The sequence below is a fragment of the Betta splendens genome, chromosome 13 (genome assembly GCF_900634795.4).
Source record: "Betta splendens chromosome 13, fBetSpl5.4, whole genome shotgun sequence".
NCBI classification, from domain to species: domain Eukaryota; kingdom Metazoa; phylum Chordata; class Actinopteri; order Anabantiformes; family Osphronemidae; genus Betta; species Betta splendens.
Window position 1 is genome coordinate 2,846,717 of NC_040893.2, and position 26,625 is coordinate 2,873,341.

General features: G+C 47.9%; 2 protein-coding genes across 10 annotated transcripts in view; both read left to right on the forward strand.

The window, feature by feature from the left end:
- usp32 (ubiquitin specific peptidase 32) overlaps positions 1-8,801 on the forward strand; it is a 33,881-nt gene extending 25,080 nt beyond the window's left edge. For 5 of the 7 annotated variants that reach the window (XM_029170901.3, XM_029170895.3, XM_029170900.3 and 2 more), the window contains 15 exons: positions 840-978; positions 1,062-1,167; positions 1,348-1,521; positions 1,713-1,887; positions 1,978-2,129; positions 2,950-3,061; positions 3,145-3,344; positions 3,435-3,619; positions 3,692-3,778; positions 3,874-3,994; positions 4,390-4,581; positions 4,681-4,906; positions 4,997-5,439; positions 5,522-5,614; positions 5,992-8,801. In XM_029170901.3, coding sequence (XP_029026734.1) covers positions 840-978; positions 1,062-1,167; positions 1,348-1,521; positions 1,713-1,887; positions 1,978-2,129; positions 2,950-3,061; positions 3,145-3,344; positions 3,435-3,619; positions 3,692-3,778; positions 3,874-3,994; positions 4,390-4,581; positions 4,681-4,906; positions 4,997-5,439; positions 5,522-5,614; positions 5,992-6,165 — 2,579 coding nt within the window. In that variant the 3' untranslated portion in view covers positions 6,166-8,801. The remainder of the gene's footprint in view (positions 1-839; positions 979-1,061; positions 1,168-1,347; positions 1,522-1,712; positions 1,888-1,977; positions 2,130-2,949; positions 3,062-3,144; positions 3,345-3,434; positions 3,620-3,691; positions 3,779-3,873; positions 3,995-4,389; positions 4,582-4,680; positions 4,907-4,996; positions 5,440-5,521; positions 5,615-5,991) is intronic. The other 2 variants (XM_029170896.3, XM_029170899.3) reach the window with 1 other exon arrangement.
- Positions 8,802-9,883: 1,082 nt separating this feature from the next.
- si:ch211-167j9.5 (tyrosine kinase receptor Cad96Ca) overlaps positions 9,884-26,625 on the forward strand; it is a 26,345-nt gene continuing 9,603 nt past the window's right edge. The window contains exons 1-3 of one of the 3 annotated variants that reach the window (XM_055514268.1): positions 9,884-9,936; positions 10,048-10,110; positions 10,190-10,268. In XM_055514268.1, coding sequence (XP_055370243.1) covers positions 10,086-10,110; positions 10,190-10,268 — 104 coding nt within the window. In that variant the 5' untranslated portion in view covers positions 9,884-9,936; positions 10,048-10,085. The other 2 variants (XM_029170904.3, XM_029170902.3) reach the window with 2 other exon arrangements.

Here is a 26,625-nt window from a genome sequence, read left to right on the forward strand (position 1 = left end):
TTGATTTCAAGAGCTGAGTGAGTAGCTCAATGTTTCGGAAATATTTAATACAGCTGAAATTTGCTGCAGAACAAGTAGTAAAATTGAAATTGAGAAAAGTTGAAGCTGAACAGTAGTTTTATTAACTAGTCATAATTAACCTGTCAAATGCAGAAAAGTGATATTTAGGCTACAGAGTTAGATTGGTGCCTTTATCTTTAAACCTTGATAACGCACACTTCTCAAAAAGCTGAATATTTTGGTTTCTGTAGCTAAAAGTATGCGGGACTAGTTCGATGCAGAAAAACTAATAATAATAATAATAATAAACAATACAGTAAATGCTTTGCAGCATTCACTGTGATAATAATAAAAGTAATAATAATAAAGATTAGAAAAACAATACAGTGAATGCTGGAAGCTGTGATAATGCTAACTTCTTTGTATAGAAAATATGGAGCAATCTGAGTGTCCCTTCATTTTTAAATACTACCCAACGTTGTTTTGGTCAACCCCCATTGAAAATCTGTGAAGTTTTTTAACATTGGCTTGAAGCTCGTCTGTTTTGTTTCTAATGGAGAGGACATTGGCTGTGATGATTGATGGTGGTAACATCAGACCACAGTAGTCCCATGGGTGGAAAAGTAGATAACTCCTTCACGGTCACAGGTTCATGTTCAAGAATTCACCAGTGATAGTTTTTCAAATAAAAAGTGGAATATCACCAGATCACGTTGAAAAAATCGGTTTGAACATAGAGAAAAAGGGGAAAAATTAACAAAAGTAGTTTACATAGTGTTGTTGATATGGAAGTGATTTACCACAAGAGGAAAACTGTTCTCTCTGCTTTTCCAACACAGTTCCTACAGAGAAAGGAGCCACTGGCCTCAGTAACCTTGGTAACACCTGTTTCATGAACTCCAGTATTCAGTGTGTGAGCAACACCAAGCCTCTCACAGACTACTTCATCTCAGGGAAACATCTCTATGAACTCAACAGGTACACTACCGCTGGAGTGCGCCACTGCAGCCAGTGTAGTACACTCTCACACAGGTTTGACTGGCTGTGTTTTCTTCTCACAGAACCAACCCCATCGGGATGCGAGGGCACATGGCCAAGTGTTACGGTGACCTGGTGATGGAGCTGTGGAGCGGCACACAGAAGAACGTGGCTCCGCTCAAACTCAGGGTGAGCAGCGTCACTGAGAGGTCAAACAGTTTATGTTTGCCAGCAGCGGATGTATTGGATTGACTGATGAATGTTAGTTAGTCTCCGTACAAGCTGGAGAAAACGGTGTTTGTGTTCCTATGCTATGCCTGAACTACACAATAAACTTTAATAACATAAACTTTATGGCATGTGTTCCAGTGGACAATAGCGAAGTATGCCCCCCGCTTTAATGGCTTCCAGCAGCAGGACTCCCAGGAGCTGCTAGCGTTCCTGCTGGATGGCCTTCATGAAGATCTGAACAGAGTTCATGAGAAACCCTACGTGGAGCTGAAGGACAGTGATGGCCGGCCGGACTGGGAGGTGGCCTCTGAGGTCAGATCTCATGCTTAATGTTAAGGTTACTACTACTTCTAGTGGTCAAGGAGGTATTGTACATTTAAATACTGTACAGTACGGTGTGAAGTAGTTTTTAATATTATTTTATAGTTATAATTCAAATTAGTTCATGAGAACCAACTACTTATATAACCAATGATAAACAGAGTGCATCTTTACCTTCCCAGGCATGGGAGAACCACCTGCGCAGGAACCGCTCCATAGTGGTGGATCTTTTCCATGGCCAGCTCAAGTCCCAGGTGAAGTGTAAGACCTGCGGCCACATCAGCGCTCGCTTTGACCCTTTCAATTTCTTGTCTCTTCCCTTGCCCATGGACAGCTCCATGCACCTTGAGATCACAGGTGAGGATGGAGACAAAGGTGTGAACTTCTTTATCAGACTTAAACAAGCAAAGATGAACCCTGTGTGATCAACTAACCGTTGTTGTGTAGTCATTAAGTTGGATGGATCCACACCTGTGCGTTATGGCCTGAGGTTGAACATGGATGAGAAGTACACAGGGCTGAAGAAACAGCTGAGTGAACTGTGCAGCCTGACACCTGAGCAGATCTTGTTGACTGAGGTCCACAGCTCCAACATTAAGGTACTTCAGATTGCCCCACTTGTCACATTGCACCTACGGCTGTGACACATTTAGAATAAAATGCACATGTTGTGATCTCACAAAGGTGGGAATTTATTTTCACTCTTAATTCTGAATTGGCTGCAGACAAGGAACCTTTTTTCAGCCACTAAAGTCATTAAATATGTTACACGGGAAAATCCACAATTCACCCTGTCCATTAGCTTTCAAACACACTTTAGTGTTTTTAGTGTTTAGTGAGTTGGAATTCCAGCATGACAGCGGCACACAATGGAATTGGTTCGAGACCCATGCTGTACATGAACTCAACAATTGCAACAATGTACACAGTCATGTTCATCAGACCACAATAATGAGCAGCAATCTGCATGCAAGTGCTGTACAACTAAACCTGGTAGTAATTGGGATTAAGATATGAATAACAACAAAAGCAAATTTGTCCTAGTTCAGTCCCCTTTTTTGTGACAAAGCTACTTATATCTTTTCAGCCACTGCTGCTTAATAATATATAATAAATAATAATATAATAAATGTCCGTATCAGAACTAAAATGTCTTTTTATTTTTGCTGACAACAACCAGAGTCCACACCGCACGTGACTCATCTCATCTGATCTTTGTTGTTTGTTTTTGTCCATCAGCTTTTAATGTCAGACCTTCACAGCAGCTGATGTCTTATGGCTTAAATGTGTCCTTGCTTCAGTGAAGCACAATACTAGGCCTTATTTCCTTATTGGTGGTTGCGTCTGTTTGCTGTGCTGCCCGCTGCAGACACAGCTACTGAGACAAACCACAGGCTGTGTGTGCATGTGTGTTTTTAGAACTTTCCTCAAGACAACCAGAAGGTCCGGCTGTCTGTTAACGGCTTCCTGTGCGCATTTGAGGTCCCGGTGCCGGGTTCACCCACCTCAGTCAGTTCACCCACGCCAACAGGTGAGCTCATGATTAGCTTCACTGAGATCGGTATGACAATCTGCCTGTCCCTACAATATGGTCTCTCTCCTCCACCTGTTTAGATGTGACTCCAGTAGCCAATGGCTCAGTTGCTAATGGACACCTGGGTAATAAACCCCTACTCATCCCAAACGGTGGACCCAGCACCGTAGTGCCCTGCAGCCCTGACACACCCTTGGCCAACGGTGTGGTCAATGGGCACATCACGCCTGTGCAGGAGAGCCCCTTCATTGGCTACATCATAGCCATGCATAGGAAAATGGTGAGACACAGCTGTTAATACTGTATCTTGGCAAATGAATAGAATGCTTAAGTTCCATCTATTTACGTGACTTGTTTGTTTGTGTGTCAGATGCGTACAGAGTTGTACTTCCTGTCCTCCCAGAAGAACCGTCCCAGTCTGTTCGGCATGCCCCTTATTGTTCCTTGCACTGTCCACACCAGTAAAAAAGACCTGTATGATGCCGTTTGGGTCCAAGTGTCTCGGCTGGCCAGTCCGCTGCCCCCCCAGGAAGCCAGCAACCATGCCCAGGACTGGTACGCTAGCCTTCCATTGTCGTGCTACAATCTTTTTTCCTGAGTCTAACCCTTTTTCCTCTTACCGTACAGCGACGACAGTATGGGCTACCAGTACCCCTTCACTCTACGTGTGGTGGGAAAGGATGGCAACTCATGTGCCTGGTGTCCCTGGTACAGGTAGGACATATCAGAGATCAGGCTTCAGGAGTTTGGTTGATTTGGATACGCTAGAACAGTAAAAGTGAAGAATTGTCCTGCCTGCGTTCCTCTAGGTTCTGTCGAGGCTGTACTATAGAGTGCACAGAGGACAGAGCCTCTGTGGGAAATGCTTATATAGCTGTGGACTGGGACCCGACTGCCCTGCATCTCCGCTACCAGACCTCACAGGAGAGGGTGAGACTCTCTCTGTGTCTCAGGCCAATTGGAGTCATTTAAAACTGAATGAAAGTCTGCATTTCCCATGTAGTTCATAATCCCACACACTACACAATAACTAGAATAATAATAAAGGTTTTCATTCAAGTGAACTCATTTTGGAATAATAGCGAGTCTTCTGTCCAGATGTAATTTTTACTATAAGCTGATTTTCTAGGAAAGATTAAAGAACGGAAGATGTCAACCTGCACCAAATATTGAATGTTGTATTTTGAGCCATGAGAACAGCAACTCTGGTAGTTATGGCTCTGACTAGGATGAACTGTGTGTGAGACTATACTGCATCACATTATGTACTAAGATGAAGACAAATGTTCAGCCTCAGTTTATACTGTAATGCGTCATCTCTGCAGATTGTGGAGGAACACTGTAGCGTGGACCAGTCCCGCAGGGCCCAGGCTGAGCCCATCAGCCTGGAAAGCTGTCTGAAAGCCTTCACCAGTGAGGAGGAGCTGGGGGAGGATGAGCTCTACTACTGCTCCAAGTGTAAAACCCACCGGCTGGCCACCAAGAAGCTGGACCTCTGGAGGCTGCCGCCCATTCTGGTCAGCGCTGCACTGGGCCACATGGTTTACCGAACAGTTCGAATGCTTTTATTAAAATGCACTGCTTATGTTGAATAGTTTAATGTATGATCTCTCCAGATTGTCCACCTCAAGCGCTTTCAGTTTGTTAATGGTCGCTGGATCAAATCCCAGAAGATTGTCAAGTTTCCACGAGAGAGTTTTGACCCCAGCGCCTTCCTGGCTCCACGGGACCTGGAGCAACATTGCCTCCACTCCCGCAGTGAAAGCGAGGACCTCCTGAGGGTGGGTGAAGACAACCTGTCCTCCATCTCTGCCCCCGCTGGCTTCTGCAACCTCCCCAAAGGTACGTCTGATGATTCCTGTCTTCGTGGTACCGTACTGTATGTCTGAGGCCTTCAAAGCCTGACATAAGCCTTTAACTCTGGTCTTTCAGTAGCTTCCCCTGCCTCTAGCAGGAAGTCTGCACCTTCCCTCAGCCGAGCCAGCAGTCCGTCCAGCAGCCCCAAGACTGCCAGCGGAGGCCGCAGAGCAGGTCGGCTACGCCTTCCTCAGCTAGGCAGCAGACACCGCCTCTCCAACAGCAAGGAGAACCTGGAGACAGCTGCTACTCCTGAGGCTGATGCCCGGGACACGACCCCACAGGCTGACCATGAAGGCAGTGCAGCAGGCCTGTTGAAGTCGGGAGAGGGCATCGCATCGGAGTCGTCCGGTGCCACGGAGGCATCCAGCAGCCACTGTGATGTGGTGCTGCTGAACGGCGACACCAACGGCCTGAGCTCAGACTGTAGCACTGAGAGCACCATGGACCCTGACATTTCAACGATGCAGCACAGAGACGTCTGTCTAGATGCCATCTACAACCTCTATGCAATATCAGTGAGCTGCTGTCATACAGCGTCGTACTTTCCCAGTGTCCACAGGCACAAATTTTTAATGCTTGTCTGGTTTCTGTCCTCAGTGCCATTCAGGAATCATGGGAGGAGGCCACTATGTAACATACGCCGAAAACCCCAACAAAAAATGGTACTGCTATAATGACAGCAGCTGTAAGGTGAGTTGGAGCGCTCACAAGGCAGCACTGTGCACCATTTCAAACAAATCTTACTGCTACAGTACACGCTTATGTTTCCTTCAGTTATTACCCTGTTGGGAAAATTTAAATACTGTATAATGAAATCATACATTTACACATTTCTCCAACTTTATTACAAATATATAGTTTGACTGTGCATTTTGTGAGTCTTTGTCTACTTTGCTGTATTACCTCAGTGATCGTAGAGATTAGTTTATATACAGCACCACGTCACAAAAGTCAGCTCATTTTAGTTTCTAAGGTTTAAAACCTTACACCTTATAATTAGATCAAATTAGACTCTACATGTGATCTGCTCTACTCACTGTAAGCTTGTAACATGTTTGACCTTCCAGGAAGTACAGTCTGAGGAGATCGACACAGACTCTGCCTACATCTTGTTCTATGAGCAGAAGGGGGTCGAGTACTCCCAGTTCCTGCCAAAGATTGATGGCAAGAAGATGGCGGACACCAGCAGTATGGATGAAGACTTTGAGTCCGACTACAAGAAATACTGTGTCCTGCAGTGATGGCCCCTCGTCTTCCGTTCAGCCAGCACTACACCTGCTCTTGGCTCTTTCTGCTGCTGTGAGGATGCGGCGGACATGGAGTCAGACTGCCTGCATTGCAGCACTTCTCTACTTGGACTCGAGGCAAAACTTTTGCCCTGGTCAAAGCACTAAACTGGTGCACTTTGATGAGCCTAGAAAAACAAGCCCCTCCCCCAACAACCCCCGCCATCACACATGTAACATATATCGGCACAGTGGCGCATCTCAGAATGTATGTGGTGAAGGCCAAGTGATGAATTGATGCTGTTCTGTTGTTGTGCATTCATCACCTGTGATGTCTCGATGGGAAAGCCCATTTACACCTGGAGTGAAGGCGTTGTCTGAATCTGAGGGCGTAATCCAGGTGCAAATGCAAAACATGGAAGCTGACTGAGTTTTATTTTTCTGGTGGAAAAGCGAGTTAGGTTTTATGTTGAATGCCGCAGGTTGCTGCCACGTTGAGCTGGACAGTATCTGCAGCAGCGGACACTGTGGTGAGCTTTTAACCAAGCTTCAAGGCTTTTATTAGTGTCATTAAGGAAACACGTCATTGCTACCTCATCGCTCCCTGCAGTCTGTTGCCTAACCCCTCCCTAACGTCTGACAGTATTAAGAAGATTTCAATGCTTCACTTATGTGTTGGAGACAAGGTACTTGCCCAAAAATGATGTCCATAAAAGTAGGTGTTTGCCAAAACTCTGTTTCCTCCTGCAGCAGCCAAATATCTGTGGTGTTCGTGCAATGTTGACTTCCTGTAAACTCATCTTGAGTATAATCTGTAGGACAGTGCCATGTCAGGTAAACGCAGCAGGGTGGGCTTTTATTCTAAGAATATTTTATTGTTGGTTTGTTTTTTAAGCTGTGAGCCACTTCAGGTCAGATACCTCACAGGTACATGTGACGTTCACAGCGCTGCCACAGCGTTGACCTGCTGCATGTATGGCCTCTACAGGAGGAACCCAGCTGCCGTGGGCCCGCGGTCCCCGCAGCCACATCTACTGCTTTAACACTACTGGAGTCCTGGACACCAGGACACATACCGCTCAAACAGATTGTCCACTTTGCCCCCATGCCCTTTATTTGCCAACATTTCAGTCAGATTACACTTTTTAATCTTTGTTCACTGTGAGCAGTGCATGTATGTGACATGAACTAAAGGATGATCATTGCCAGAAGTCATGTTTTTTTTTTACTGAAAGCTCATTTTGAAGACGCCACTTGTCATCTTTTTGGAAACTGAGCCTATTCCTTGATGCTCGTTCAGTGACCTGCAGACCAGTGTAGTCACCTTAGATGATTAGAGCCTGGTTGTGTCTGACAACAAGTAGGTGGGGGAAGGGTCTGAACGGTGAAGTTAAAGCCCAAAGCAAAAATGCAAAATGTAGCACAGTCCAGTCCAGGTGGCGGCAGGAAACGGATCAGAAGCAGGAATGAGCAGAGATGTTTCCTGCTGGTAGACTTTGGCTGGATTTCAGAATTGTTGCTTCTCTATTTAAGCTCCAGAAAACAGCAGTAACATGTGACCCACCATGTTTGTGCTGCTCTGTGAAGCTTCACTTCAGTGTTGGTCACCAACACCTGGCTCAGAATACAGACGTGTTCGGTTCATTGATTCCCTGCTAAATTCACAGCACAGTTGTAATAACTGCCTCAGAACAATTTGTTTTCCATGTGATTCCTTGATTCTTCCATTGGAAAAAAAGTCCTATTGCTATAATATAGCATGACTGTTTCTCTGCCTGACTGAAGCCAGTGTTTAAACAGGCTTGTTTTCTGTTGTGCTAGGTCTGAATATTGGTTCTGCTCTATTTGGTTGTGTAGAGCCCAACAGCTGATCTCAGTCCGAACACTGAGCGGACGGCGGGCCCTGATGGTCACTGCGTTGGTTTTCAGGTGGCAGGTCGACCAGTGTTTTAGCTGCTGTGATACAGGGAGATCACTGTGGTTCTGGGTTTGTTCAGGATGAAGCTGTGTGTGGAAACGGATGCGTGTCAGTAGATGGTTCCTCCCCCACGTTGGCACAGAGCTGTAGTTTATGTCTGTGTTCGTTACTGTACGGCTCAAAGGGAATTTTAATTTGTTGAGTGTCCAGTTTGATGTTTGCTTCATGTAAAGGTGCAATAACTGTGGACTTGTGGCTGTGAATGTGCCCTCGGACGCGTGTGATGCTGCTGCAGAGCTCACCACACCTGTAGCTTTACTGTATTAGCAAAAAGAATCAGAGGTTTCCTGCCCACGGACCTGAGCTCTGATGCTGAAACTCATTCAAAAAAAAAGACAGAGGGCTAATAACCCCCCCAAACACGCACCCAACCCCCCCAGAGGAAGAGTTCAGTGCAATCGACTACTGAGCTGTCTGTCAGTGACTGTAGCCTATTTTTTTTTTTTTTTAATCAACATTAATTTAAAGATGTTTTTTTTGTAAAGTGTTAGCTGAAAGAACGTGACATTGCACTGACATGAAACCATGTACATGTACATAAATTGTGTTTGTAAATAAGCCAATTGAAACTATGTATTTGAATATGAACTGTACAAAATCCTGTACTTGTAGCTGTATATGAAGTGAAGCATCGATCAGTAATTGAATAAATCCAGCAGGGGACGTGACTAGAGCTCCTTGAGGCCTGTCTTCATTTGGACCTGGTTGTCAGAGCTGATGGGAAGCTGCCGTTAGAGCTTTGTGATGTGATGGACATGCTAACGGCTGATAGCGGTTAGAACACTTGGCCTCAGTTTCAGGTATAGAACCATCACTGAGGCCAGGTGTTCAGTTCATTCCTTTCGGGTTTGAAAAGCAACAGCAGGTTCCTAAGTCCAAACAGGGTTCCGATCATCCACATGAGTCACATTAAGCTGAAATAAATGCCTTATCAGACCGTGACCAGGGAAACGGGTCGATGGGCTCAACTCCATTCAAGCTGACTGACAGTTAGTGGAATGATTTAGTTCTTGCAGCAGGGAGTCACATCAGAATCCGGCATGTGTTCATAGCTGCTTATTGGTTTCAGTGTGAAACCTTATTGAGTCCGAGTACAAAGCTACAGCATACAGCAGCGCTGGTGCATTCGCTGTGTGTCAGAAAGGAAACCACACAGGGTCTCTGTATCTCACTTCCTCGAATTCAAACACTGCTTCACCACTGGAACAGTTCTTTGTGTCCCACGCAGCCTGTGAGGGGGCTTTTTCTAAGAGGACGGCAGCTCAGTGAGTCTGACGTGAACCTTGTCTACTGAAGAACGCTCCAGGAGCCTCGCAGAGTCAAGTCCTGACCAAACTTCATTTCTACACCAAAGGCATCACATCCTCCTTGAAAATGTTCTTGTCCAATGCATGATTCGTGCACACAACCACATTCCTGTGGTAGAGGAGCCTCGTCCCTCCATCAAACCAACGCTGTGGCTTTTCTCTCAGCTGCCACTCGACCAGTGTGACTTTGGTCCCACTCACAGGAAGGTTTTCTGCTCTCAGTATCTGACTATTAAGTTGTGTGAATGCATTTTAATCATCTGAGTGGTCATGAAATGAACTGGATTCTGAGCCTTTATTTCCATTAAATCAAAAACAAAGTTTGGGTCATTGCTAAAGAAGCTTTACTGTGTCATCGAAAACAACAGGTGTGAAATTTGTAGCATTTCCGCTGCTCGTGCTTTGGTGTGTTGGTCATGTGATGGTGCGTCATGCAGCTCAAACCACTCACTGCCACTGTTCATTTCCTCTGCTCCTGATGTGGTTGACACGCTAAATAAGGTTCTGTTAACCAGCATCTCATTTAGAGCTGCTCCTCATCAAACACAGAGTGTCTTCTTTACCTGTGAGTACGTTATTTGAGTCATTTGTGTTTTTGTCAACATTTCCCAGACTGTTTCACCGTCCAGTGTCTGAGCAGCGACGGCAGAATGGATCTGTGCTGGGCCTCCTCAGGTGATGTATGCGTCCTGATGGATCCGTGCGCTGCTCGTCCCAGCAGATGGACGCTGACTGTGTCCTGTTTGTCTTCCAGTGGCTGTCTACATCCTGTCTGCGCTTCTCGCCTTCACCGTGCTTATGTTCATTTTGGTGGGAGCCGCGTGTCACAGAAAGTAAGACCATTTACTGCATGAGCTGCTTTTAAAATGTGTTGCTGAATGAAAAATGAAAGCTTTGTAGACAGACAGTGAAGTTTAGTGAAATCTGGGGGCTTTTAGTTTAGTCCGACACAAACCCCTGGAGAGGTAACATCCACCCATCTTCTACCGCTTGTAGATGTGTGCTGGAGCCTATCTCAGCAATCTACAGTAGAGAGGCAGGATACACCCTGGACAGGTCACCAGTCCATCATAGGGCAACACACAGACGGGCAACACACAGACGGGCAACACACAGACAGACAACAAGCAACACACGGACAGACAACACACAGACAGACAACACACTTACAGACAACACACATACAGGCAACACACAGACCGGCAACACACAGACAGACAACACGCAACACACAGACAGACAACACACAGACCGGCAACACACATACAGGCAACACACAGACAACAAGCAACACACAGACAGACAACACACAGACAGACAACAAGCAACACACAGACAGACAACACACAGGCAGACAATACACAGACAGGCAAGACACAGACAGGCAAGACACAGACAGGCAAGACACAGACAGGCAACACACATACAGGCAACACACAGACAGGCAACACACAGACAGACAACACACAGACAGACAACACACAGACAGACAACACACAGACAGGCAACACACAGACAGGCAACACACAGACCGGCAACACACAGACAGACAACACGCAACACACAGACAGACAACACACAGACCGGCAACACACATACAGGCAACACACAGACAACAAGCAACACACAGACAGACAACACACAGACAGACAACACACAGACAGACAACAAGCAACACACATACAGACAACACACAGACAGACAACACACAGACAGACAACAAGCAACACACAGACAGACAACACACAGGCAGACAATACACAGACAGGCAACACACATACAGGCAACACACAGACAGGCAACACACAGACAGACAACACACAGACAGACAACACACAGACAGGCAACTCACAGACAGGCAACACACAGACAGGCAACACACAGACAGGCCACAAGCAACACACAGACCGACAACACACAGACAGGCAACACACAGACAGGCAACACACAGACAGGCAACACACAGACAGGCAACACACAGACAGACAACAAGCAACACACAGACAGGCAACACACAGACAGGTAACACACAGACAGGCAACGAGCAACACACAGACAGACAACACACAGACAGACAACAAGCAACACACAGACAGACAACACACAGACAGACAACAAGCAACACACAGACAGACAACACACAGACAGACAACACACAGACAGGCAACACACAGACAGGCAACACACGGACAGGCAACACACAGACCGGCAACACACAGACAGACAACACACAGACAGACAACACACAGACCGGCAACACACAGACCGGCAACACACAGACAGGCAACACACAGACAGGCAACACATAGACAGGCAACACACAGACAGACAACAAGCAACACACAGACAGGCAACACACAGACAGACAACAAGCAACACACAGACCGACAACACACAGACCGACAACACACAGACAGACAACACACAGACAGACAACAAGCAACACACAGAGCGACAACACACAGACAGACAACAGGCAACACACAGACAGGCAACACACTGACAGACAACAAGCAACACACAGACAGACAACAAGCAACACACAGACAGGCAACACACAGACAGACAACAAGCAACACACAGACCGACAACACACAGACCGACAACACACAGACAGACAACACACAGACAGACAACACACAGACAGACAACAAGCAACACACGGACAGACAACACACGGACAGACAACACACAGACAGACAACACACATACAGACAACACACTTACAGACAACACACATACAGGCAACACACAGACCGGCAACACACAGACAGACAACACGCAACACACAGACAGACAACACACAGACCGGCAACACACATACAGGCAACACACAGACAACAAGCAACACACAGACAGACAACACACAGACAGACAACAAGCAACACACATACAGACAACACACAGACAGACAACACACAGACAGACAACAAGCAACACACAGACAGACAACACACAGGCAGACAATACACAGACAGGCAGGACACAGACAGGCAACACACATACAGGCAACACACAGACAGGCAACACACATACAGGCAACACACAGACAGGCAACACACAGACAGACAACACACAGACAGACAACACACAGACAGGCAACACACAGACAGGCAACACACAGACCGGCAACACACAGACAGACAACACGCAACACACAGACAGACAACACACAGACCGGCAACACACATACAGGCAACACACAGACAACAAGCAACACACAGACAGACAACACACAGACAGACAACACACAGACAGACAACAAGCAACACACAGACAGACAACACACAGACAGACAACACACAGACAGACAACAAGCAACACACAGACAGACAACACACAGGCAGACAACACACAGACAGGCAACACACATACAGGCAACACACAGACAGGCAACACACAGACAGACAACACACAGACAGACAACACACAGACAGGCAACTCACAGACAGGCAACACACAGACAGGCAACACACAGACAGGCCACAAGCAACACACAGACCGACAACACACAGACAGGCAACACACAGACAGGCAACACACAGACAGGCAACACACAGACAGGCAACACACAGACAGACAACAAGCAACACACAGACAGGCAACACACAGACAGGTAACACACAGACAGGCAACGAGCAACACACAGACAGACAACACACAGACAGACAACAAGCAACACACAGACAGACAACACACAGACAGACGACAAGCAACACACAGACAGATAACACACAGACAGACAACACACAGACAGGCAACACACAGACAGGCAACACACAGACAGGCAACACACGGACAGGCAACACACAGACCGGCAACACACAGACAGACAACACACAGACCGGCAACACACAGACCGGCAACACACAGACAGGCAACACACAGACAGGCAACACATAGACAGGCAACACACAGACAGACAACAAGCAACACACAGACAGGCAACACACAGACAGACAACAAGCAACACACAGACCGACAACACACAGACCGACAACACACAGACAGACAACACACAGACAGACAACAAGCAACACACAGAGCGACAACACACAGACAGACAACAAGCAACACACAGACAGGCAACACACAGACAGACAACAAGCAACACACAGACAGACAACACACAGACAGGCAACACACAGACAGGCAACACACAGACAGACAACAAGCAACACACAGACAGACAACAAGCAACACACAGACAGGCAACACACAGACAGACAACAAGCAACACACAGACAGACAACAAGCAACACACAGACCGACAACACACAGACAGACAACACACAGACAGACAACAAGCAACACACAGACCGACAACACACAGACAGACAACAAGCAACACACAGACAGGCAACACACAGACAGACAACAAGCAACACACAGACAGACAACACAGACAGGCAACAAACAGACAGGCAACCAACAGACAGGCAACACACAGACAGGCAACACACAGACAGACAACACACAGACAGGCAACAAGCAACACACAGACAGACAACACACAGACAGGCAACACACAGACAGGCAACACACAGACAGGCAACACACAGACAGACAACAAGCAACACACAGACAGGCAACACACAGACAGGCAACAAACAGACAGGCAACACACAGACAGGCAACACACAGACAGGCAACACACAGACAGACAACACACAGACAGGCAACAAGCAACACACAGACAGACAACACACAGACAGGCAACACACAGACAAACAACACACAGACAGACAACAAGCAACACACAGACAGACAACACACAGACAGACAACACACAGACAGGCAACAAGCAACACACAGACAGGCAACACACAGACAGGCAACACACGGACAGGCAACACACAGACAGGCAACACACAGACAGGCAACAAGCAACACACAGACCGACAACACACAGACAGGCAACAAACAGACAGGCAACACACAGACAGGCAACACACAGACAGACAACAAGCAACACACAGACAGGCAACACACAGACAGGCAACAAGCAACACACAGACAGACAACATACAGACAGACAACACACAGACAGGCAACACACAGACAGACAACACACAGACAGGCAACACACAGACAGGCAACACACAGACAGACAACACACAGACAGGCAACACACAGACAGGCAACACAGACAGACAACAAGCAACACACAGACAGACAACACACAGACAGACAACAAGCAACACACAGACAGACAACACACAGACAGGCAACACACAGACAGGCAACACACAGACAAACAACACACAGACAGACAAAAAGCAACACACAGACAGACAACACACAGACAGACAACACACAGACAGACAACAAGCAACACACAGACCGACAACACACAGACAGACAACACACAGACAAGCAACACACAGACAGACAACACACAGGCAGACAACACACAGGCAGACAACACACAGACAGGCAACACACAGACAGGCAACACACAGACAGGCAACAAGCAACACACAGACAGACAACACACAGACAGGCAACAAACAGACAGGCAACACACAGACAGGCAACAAGCAACACACAGACAGGCAACACCCAAACAGGCAACACACAGACAGGCAACACACAGACAGGCAACACACAGACAGGCAACACACAGACAGGCAACACACAGACAGGCAACAAGCAACACACAGACAGACAACACACAGACAGGCAACAAACAGACAGGCAACAAACAGACAGGCAACACACAGACAGACAACACACAGACAGGCAACAAGCAACACACAGACAGGCAACACACAGACAGGCAACACACAGACAGGCAACACACAGACAAACAACACACAGACAGACAACAAGCAACACACAGACAGACAACACACAGACAGACAACACAGACAGACAACAAGCAACACACAGACCGACAACACACAGACAGACAACACACAGACAGACAACACACAGACAGACAACACACGGACAGGCAACACACAGACAGGCAACACACATACAGGCAACACACAGACCGGCAACACACAGACCGGCAACACACAGACCGGCAAACACACAGACCGGCAACACACAGACAGGCAACACACAGACAGACAACACACAGACAGACAACACACAGACAGGCAACACACAGACAGGCAACAAGCAACACACAGACCGACAACACACAGACAGGCAACACACAGACAGGCAACACACAGACAGGCAACAAGCAACACACAGACAGGCAACACACAGACAGGCAACACACAGACAGACAACACACAGACAGACAAAAAGCAACACACAGACCGACAACACACAGACAGACAACACACAGACAGACAACAAGCAACACACAGACCGACAACACACAGACAGACAACACACAGACCGGCAACACACATACAGGCAACACACAGACAGGCAACACACAGACAGACAACAAGCAACACACAGACAGGCAACACACAGACAGACAACAAGCAACACACAGACAGGCAACACACATACAGGCAACACACAGACCGGCAACACACAGACAGACAACACGCAACACACAGACAGACAACACACAGACCGGCAACACACATACAGGCAACACACAGACAACAAGCAACACACAGACAGACAACACACAGACAGACAACAAGCAACACACATACAGACAACACACAGACAGACAACACACAGACAGACAACAAGCAACACACAGACAGACAACACACAGGCAGACAATACACAGACAGGCAAGACACAGACAGGCAAGACACAGACAGGCAAGACACAGACAGGCAACACACAGACAGGCAACACACAGACAGGCAACACACAGACAGACAACACACAGACAGACAACACACAGACAGACAACACACAGACAGGCAACACACAGACCGGCAACACACAGACAGACAACACGCAACACACAGACAGACAACACACAGACCGGCAACACACATACAGGCAACACACAGACAACAAGCAACACACAGACAGACAACACACAGACAGACAACACACAGACAGACAACAAGCAACACACATACAGACAACACACAGACAGACAACACACAGACAGACAACAAGCAACACACAGACAGACAACACACAGACAGACAACACACAGACAGGCAACACACAGACAGGCAACACACAGACAGGCAACACACGGACAGGCAACACACAGACCGGCAACACACAGACAGACAACACACAGACCGGCAACACACAGACCGGCAACACACAGACAGGCAACACACAGACAGGCAACACATAGACAGGCAACACACAGACAGACAACAAGCAACACACAGACAGACAACAAGCAACACACAGACCGACAACACACAGACCGACAACACACAGACAGACAACACACAGACAGACAACAAGCAACACACAGAGCGATAACACACAGACAGACAACAAGCAACACACAGACAGGCAACACACAGACAGACAACAAGCAACACACAGACAGACAACACACAGACAGGCAACACACAGACAGGCAACACACAGACAGACAACAAGCAACACACAGACAGGCAACACACAGACAGACAACAAGCAACACACAGACCGACAACACACAGACCGACAACACACAGACCGACAACACACAGACAGACAACACACAGACAGACAACAAGCAACACACGGACAGACAACACACAGACAGACAACACACATACAGACAACACACTTACAGACAACACACATACAGGCAACACACAGACCGGCAACACACAGACAGACAACACGCAACACACAGACAGACAACACACAGACCGGCAACACACATACAGGCAACACACAGACAACAAGCAACACACAGACAGACAACACACAGACAGACAACAAGCAACACACATACAGACAACACACAGACAGACAACACACAGACAGACAACACACAGGCAGACAATACACAGACAGGCAGGACACAGACAGGCAACACACATACAGGCAACACACAGACAGGCAACACACATACAGGCAACACACATACAGGCAACACACATACAGGCAAAACACAGACAGGCAACACACAGACAGACAACACACAGACAGACAACACACAGACAGACAACACACAGACAGACAACACACAGACAGGCAACACACAGACAGGCAACACACAGACCGGCAACACACAGACAGACAACACGCAACACACAGACAGACAACACACAGACCGGCAACACACATACAGGCAACACACAGACAACAAGCAACACACAGACAGACAACACACAGACAGACAACACACAGACAGACAACAAGCAACACACAGACAGACAACACACAGACAGACAACACACAGACAGACAACAAGCAACACACAGACAGACAACACACAGGCAGACAACACACAGGCAGGCAACACACATACAGGCAACACACAGACAGGCAACACACAGACAGACAACACACAGACAGACAACACACAGACAGGCAACTCACAGACAGGCAACACACAGACAGGCAACACACAGACAGGCCACAAGCAACACACAGACCGACAACACACAGACAGGCAACACACAGACAGGCAACACACAGACAGGCAACACACAGACAGGCAACACACAGACAAACAACAAGCAACACACAGACAGGCAACACACAGACAGGTAACACACAGACAGGCAACGAGCAACACACAGACAGACAACACACAGACCGGCAACACACATACAGGCAACACACAGACAACAAGCAACACACAGACAGACAACACACAGACAGACAACACACAGACAGACAACAAGCAACACACAGACAGGCAACACACAGACAGACAACAAGCAACACACAGACCGACAACACACAGACCGACAACACACAGACCGACAACACACAGACCGACAACACACAGACAGACAACACACAGACAGACAACACACAGACAGACAACAAGCAACACACGGACAGACAACACACAGACAGACAACACATACAGACAACACACTTACAGACAACACACATACAGGCAACACACAGACCCGTCAACACACAGACAAGACAAACAACGCAACACACAGACAGACAACAAACCACAGACCGTCAACACCATACAGGCAACACACAGACAACAAGCAACACACAGACAGACAACACACAGACAGACAACAAGCAACACACATACAGACAACACACAGACAGACAACACACAGACAGACAACAAGCAACACACAGACAGACAACACACAGGCAGACATACACAGACAGGCGGACACAGACAGGCAACACACATACAGGCAACACCAGACAGGCAACACACATACAGGCAAAACACAGACAAGGCAACACACACGACAGACAACACACAGACAGACAACACACAGACAGACAACACACAGACGACAACACACAGACAGGCAACACACAGACAGGCAACACACAGACCGGCAACACACAGACAGACAACACGCAACACACAGACAGACAACACACAGACCGGCAACACACATACAGGCAACACCAGACAACAAGCAAACACACAGACACAACACACAGACAGACACACACAGACAGAACAACAAGCAACACACAGACAGACAACACACAGACAGACAACACACAGACAGACACAAGGCAACACAAACAGACAGACAACCACACAGGCAGACAATACACAGACAGGCAACACCATACAGGCAACACACAGACAGGCAACACACAGACAGACAACACACAGACAGACAACACACGACAGGCAACTCACAGACAGGCAACACACAGACAGGCAACACACAGACATGCCACAAGCAACACACAGACCGACAACACACAGAGACAGGCAACACACAGACAGGGCAACACACAGACAGGCAACACACGACAGCAACACACATACAAACAACAAGCAACACACAGACAGGCAACACACAGCAGGTACACACAGACATGCAACGAGCAAACACACAGACAGACAACACACAGACAGACAACAAGCAACACACAGACAGACAACACACAGACAGACAACAAGCAACACACAGACAGACAACACACAGACAGACAACACACAGACAGGCAACACACAGACAGACAACACACAGACAGGCAACACACAGACAGGCAACACACAGACCGGCAACACACAGACAGACCAACACACAGACCGGCAACACACAGACCGGCAACACACAGACAGCACACACAGACAGGCAACACATAGACAGGCAACACACAGACAGACAACAAGCAACACACAGACAGGGCAACACACAGACAGACAACAAGCAACACACAGACCGACAACACACAGACCGACAACACACAGACAGACAACACACAGACAGACAACAAGCAACACACAGAGCGACAACACACAGACAGACAACAAGCAACACACAGACAGGCAACACACAGACAGACAACAAGCAACACACAGACAGACAACACACAGACAGGCAACACACAGACAGGCAACACACAGACAGACAACAAGCAACACACAGGACAGACAACAAGCAACACACAGACATTGCAACACACCAGACAAGACAACAAGCAACACCACAGACAACAAGCAACACACAGACCGACAACACACAGACAGACACACACAGACAGACAACAAGCAACACACAGACCGACAACACACAGACAGACAACAAGCAACACACAGACAACACACACAGACACACAAGCAACACACAGACAGACACACACAGACAGACAACAAACAGACATTCAACAACAGACAGGCAACACACACAGACAACACACAGACAGACAACACACATACAGCAACAACAACACACGACAGACAACCCACAGACAGGCAACACACAGACAGGCAACAGACAGACAACAAGGCAACACACACAGGCAACAAAGGCCAACACACGGACAGGGCAAACAAACAGACAGGCAACACACAGACAGGCAACACCAGACAGAACACACAGACAGACAACACACAGACAGACACACAAGCAACACACAGACAGCAACACAAGACAGGCAACACACAGACAACAACACACAACAGACAACAAAGCAACCACACACGGACAACACACAGACCGACAAACACACAGACAGCAACAGCAACACACAGACAGGCAACACACAGACAGCCGAGCAACACAACAGACAGGCAACACACGACAGGCAACACACAGACAGGCAACACACCAGACAGGACAACAAGCAACACACAGACCGACAACAAACACAGCCAGGACAAACAACACAGACAGGCAACCACACGACAGGCAACACACAGACAGACAACAAGCCGCAACACACAGACAGGCACACACAGACAGGCACAACACAGCAACACACAGACAGACAAACACAGAACAGACAACACACAGAACAGGAACACACAGAACAGACCAACAACACACAGACAGGCAACACACAGTACAGGCAACACACCAGACAGACAACACACAGACAGGCAACACACAGACAGGCAACACAGACAGACACACACAGCGCAGACACACACAGACGACAACACACACAGGACAGGACAACACACAGACAGACAACAAGCAACAACACGACAGCACAACACACCAGACAGGCAACACAAGACAGCCAACACACAGACGACAACACAAACACACAGACAGACAACACACAGCACACACACAGACAGACCACAACACACAGACAGGACAACACACAGACAGACACACACACACAGCAACACACAGACCGACAAACACACAGAACAGGACAACACACAGACAAGCAACACACAGACAGACAACAACAGGCAGACGAAACACACGGCAGGACAACACACAGCAGACAAACACAGACAGGCAACACACAGCAAACAGGCACACACAGCACACACAGACAGACAACACACAGACAGACAACACACACAACCAGACAGGCAACAAACGACAGGCAACACACAGGACAGACAACACACAGACAGCAACAAGCAACACAAGACATCCGGCAACACACAGACAGGCAACACACAGACAGGCAACACACAGACACAAACACAGACAACACAGACAGACAACAAGCAACACACAGACAGGACAACACACAGGACACAGACACACACAGACAGACAACAAGCAACACACAGACCGACAACACACAGGACAGACAACACACAGACAGGCAAACACACAGACAGACAACACAGACAGGACACCACACCAGACAGGCAACACACAAACAGGCAACACACAGACCGGCACACACAGACCGCAACAACACACAGACCGGCAAACAAAACAGGGCAGACAACACACAACAGGACAACAACACACACAGACAGACAACAAGCAAACACACAGACAGGAAACAACACCACAGACAGGCAACAAGCAAAACACAGACAGACAAAACAAAGACAGACAACACACACGAAGACAGCAACCACAGACAGACAACACAACAGACAGCAACACACAGACAGGCAACACACAGACAGACAACACACAGGACAGCGCAACCACACAGACAGGCAACAAGACAGGACAACACGCAACACACAGACAACGACAAACACACAGACAGACAACAAGCAAACCACACAGACAGCAACACACAGACAGGCAACACACAGACAGGCAACACACACAGACAAACACAACACACAGACAGACAAAAAGCAACACACAGACAGGACAACACCCAGACAGACAACACAAGACAGACAACAAGCAACACACAGCACCGACAACACACAGACAGACAACACACAGACAGACACACACAGACAAGCAACACAAGACAGACAACACACAGACAGACAACACACAGCAGACAAACACCACAGGCAGACAAACACACAGACAGGCAAACACAGACAGTGCAACAAGCAACAACAAGACAGACAACACACAGACAGGCAACAAACAGACAGGCAACAAAACGACAGCAACACACAGAACAGCACAACACACAGAAGGCACAAGCAACACACAGACAGGCAACACACAGACAGGACAACACCACAGACAGGCAACACACAGACAACAACAGACAACACAGAACAGACAACAAGCAACACACACAGACAGACAACACACAGACAGGCAAACCACACAGACAGACAACACACAGACAGCAACACACAGACAGACAACAACAAGACAACACACAGGACAGCAACACACAGACAGGCAACACACAGACAGGCAACACAAAGACAGACAACAGCAACACACAGACAGAACAACCACAACGACAGACAACAACAGACAGACAACAAGCACAACACAGACGACAACACACAGACAGACAAACAAGCAACACACAGACAGGCAACACACAGACAGACAAAACACACAGGACAGGCAACACACATAGACAGGCAAACACACGACAGGACACACCAGACCGCAACACAACGAGACAGACAACACACAGACCGGCAAACACACAGACGAAGGCAACACACAGACAGGCAAACACACAGACAGGCACAACACACAGGACAGGCAACACACAGACAGACAACACAGACACAACACAGGACACACAGACAGAACACACAGAAGCAACACACAGACCGAGCAACACAACAACCGCAACACAACAGAGACAACAACAGAAGACAAACAAGCAAACACACAGAGCGACAACACACAGACAGAAAACACAGCAACACACAGACAGGAAACACAAGACAGACAACAAGCAACACACAGACAGACAAACACACAGAAAGGCACAACACACAGACAGGCAACACACAGACAGACAACAAGCAACACACAAAGACAACAACAACACACAGACAGGCAACACAAAGCCAAAACACAGACGACAACCACACAGACAGACAACACACAGACAGACAACAAGCAACACACAGACACACAACACACAGACAGACAACACAGCAACACACAGACAGGCAACACACAGACAGACACACAAGCAACACACAGACAGACAAACACACAGAACAGGACAAACAAAACAGACAGGCAACACAACAGACAGGCAACACACAGACAGAAACAACACAGACAGACACACACAAGACAGGCAACAAGCAACACACACAGACACAGCAACACACAGACAGGCAACACACAGACAGGCAACACACAGACAGACAACAAGCACACACAGGACAGACAGGCCACACAACACAAGACAGGCAACAAAGACAGGCAACACAAGCAGGCAACACACAGACAGGCAAACCCAGACAGACACACCAAGACACGGCAACAAGCAACACACAGACAGACAACACACAGACAGGCAAACACAGACAAACAACACACAGACAGACAACAAGCAACAAACAGACAGACAACACACAGACAGGCAACACACAGACAGGCAACAAGCAACCACACAGACAGGCAACACACAGGACAGGCAACACACAGACAGGCAACACACGACAGCAACACACAGACAGCAACACACAGACAGGCAACAAGCAAAACACACAGCACCGACAACAACAAAAGCAACAAAGACAGGCAACACACAGCAGCAACACACAGACAGACAACACACACACAGACAGGCAACACAAGACAGGCAACAAGAAAACCACAGACAGACAACAACAGACAGAAACACACAGACAGCAAACCACAAAGACAGACAACACACAGACAGGCAACACACAGAAAGGCAACACACAGACAGACAACAACAGAAAGGCAACACACAGAACAGCAACACAGACAGACAACACAGCAACACACAGACAGACAACACACAGACAGACAAACAAGCAACACACAGCAAGACAACACCACAGACAGGCACCCACACAGACAGGCAAAAACCACAGACAAACAACACACAGCACAAAGACACACAACAGCAACACACAGACAGGACAACACACAGACAGACAAACACCCACACACACCCCCCGACAGACACACACAGCAACACACACAGACCGACACAAACACAACAGACAGAAACACACCAGACAAGCAACACACAGGACAACACACCACAGGCAACAACAACACAGGCAGAAACACGACAGGACAGGCACACACGACAGGCAACCAAGCAACACACAGACAGACAACACACAGACAGGCAACAAACACAGACAGGCAACCAACAGACAGACAACACACAGACAGACAAACACAGACAGACAACAAGCACAACACACAGACAGGCAACACACAGCAGCAACACACAGACAGAGCAAACACACAGACAAACAACACACAGACAGAACAACAAGCAACACACAGACAGACAAACACACAGACAGACAAACACAAGACAGGACAACACAGCAACACACAGACCGACAACACACAGGGACAGAACAAACACACAGACAGACAACACACAGACAGACAACACACAGACAGACAAACACAAGAGACAGCAAACACACAGACAGGCAACACACAGACAGGCAACACACAACAGGCAAACACACAGACCGGACAACACACAGACAGGACAACCACACAGACAGGCAACACACGACAGACAAACACCACAGACAGGCAACACACAGGGAAAAGGCAACAAGCAACACCACGACCGACAAAACACACAGACAGGCCAACACACAGGACAGGCAACACACAGACAGGCAACACACAGAAGGCAACACACAGACGGAACAACACACAGACAAAACACAGACAGGCAACCACAGACAGGCAACACAAAGACAGCAACACACAGAACAGGCAAACACAGACAGGACAACACAGAGAGACACACAGACAGACAACACACAGACAGACAACACACAGACAGACAACAAGACAACACACCAGACAGCAACACACAGACAGACACACACACAGCAACACACAGACAGGCACAAACAGACAGACACACAAGCAACACACAGACAGACAACACACAGACAGGCAACACCAACACACAGACAGGACAACACACAGGACAGACACACAAGCAACACACAGACAGGCAACACACAGACAGGCAACACACAGACAGGCAACACACAGAGACAGACAACACACAGACAGACAACACACAGACAGACAACAGCACAATACCAGACAGGCAACACACAGACAGGCAACAACACACAGAAAGGCAACAACAGACAGCAACAAGGCAACACACAACGGACAAACACGAACAGACAACACACAGACAGACAACAAGCAACCACACAGACAGACAACAACACCAGACGACAACAAGAAACACACAGACAGGACCAACACACAGACAGACAACACACAGACAGCACAACACCCAGACAGAACACACAAGCAACACACAGACCGACAACACACAGACAGACAACACACAGACCGGCACACACATGACAGGCAACAAACACACAGACAGACAACACAGCAAACACACAGACAGACAAACAAGCAACAACACAGACAACACACAGACAGGCAACACACAGACAGACAACACACAGACAGAACAACAAGCAACAACAGCACAGACAAACACACAGGCAGACACACACACAGACAGGCAAACACACAGACCGGCAACACACAGAACGGCAACACACAGACACAGACAACACACAGACAGGCAACACACAGAACAGACACGGCACACACAGACAAACACAGACAGACAACAGGCAACACACAGACAGGCAACACAAGAACAGGCACCACACAGACAGGACAAAAACAACACACAGACACGACAACACACAGACAGGCAACAACACAGACAGGCAACACACGACAGGCAACACACAGACAGGCAACACACAGACAGACAACACAGAGCAACACACAGACAGCAAACACACAGACAGACAAAAAGCAAACACAACAGCAACAACTACAGGCAACACAAAACAGGAAAACACAAGACAGGACACACACAGACAACACACAGACAGACAACACACACAGACAGGCACAACACACAGGGACAGACAACAAAGCAACACACAGACAGACAGACACAGGCAACACACAGACAGCAACAACAAGCACAGACAGACAACACACAGACAGGCAAACACACAGACAGGCAACACACAGGACAGGCAACAACACACAGCAAACGGCAACACACAGACAGGCACACACACGGCCAAACAGGCAACACACAGACAGGCACAACACGGACCAGGCAAACACCACAGACCGAGCAACACACGGACAGGCAAACACACGAACAGGCAACACACAGGGACGCAAAAACACAGACAGGCACAAACAACACACAGACAGACAACACACCAGACCCGGCGAACACACAGACAGGACAAAAGCATACACCCGGGACAGGGCCAACACACGGACA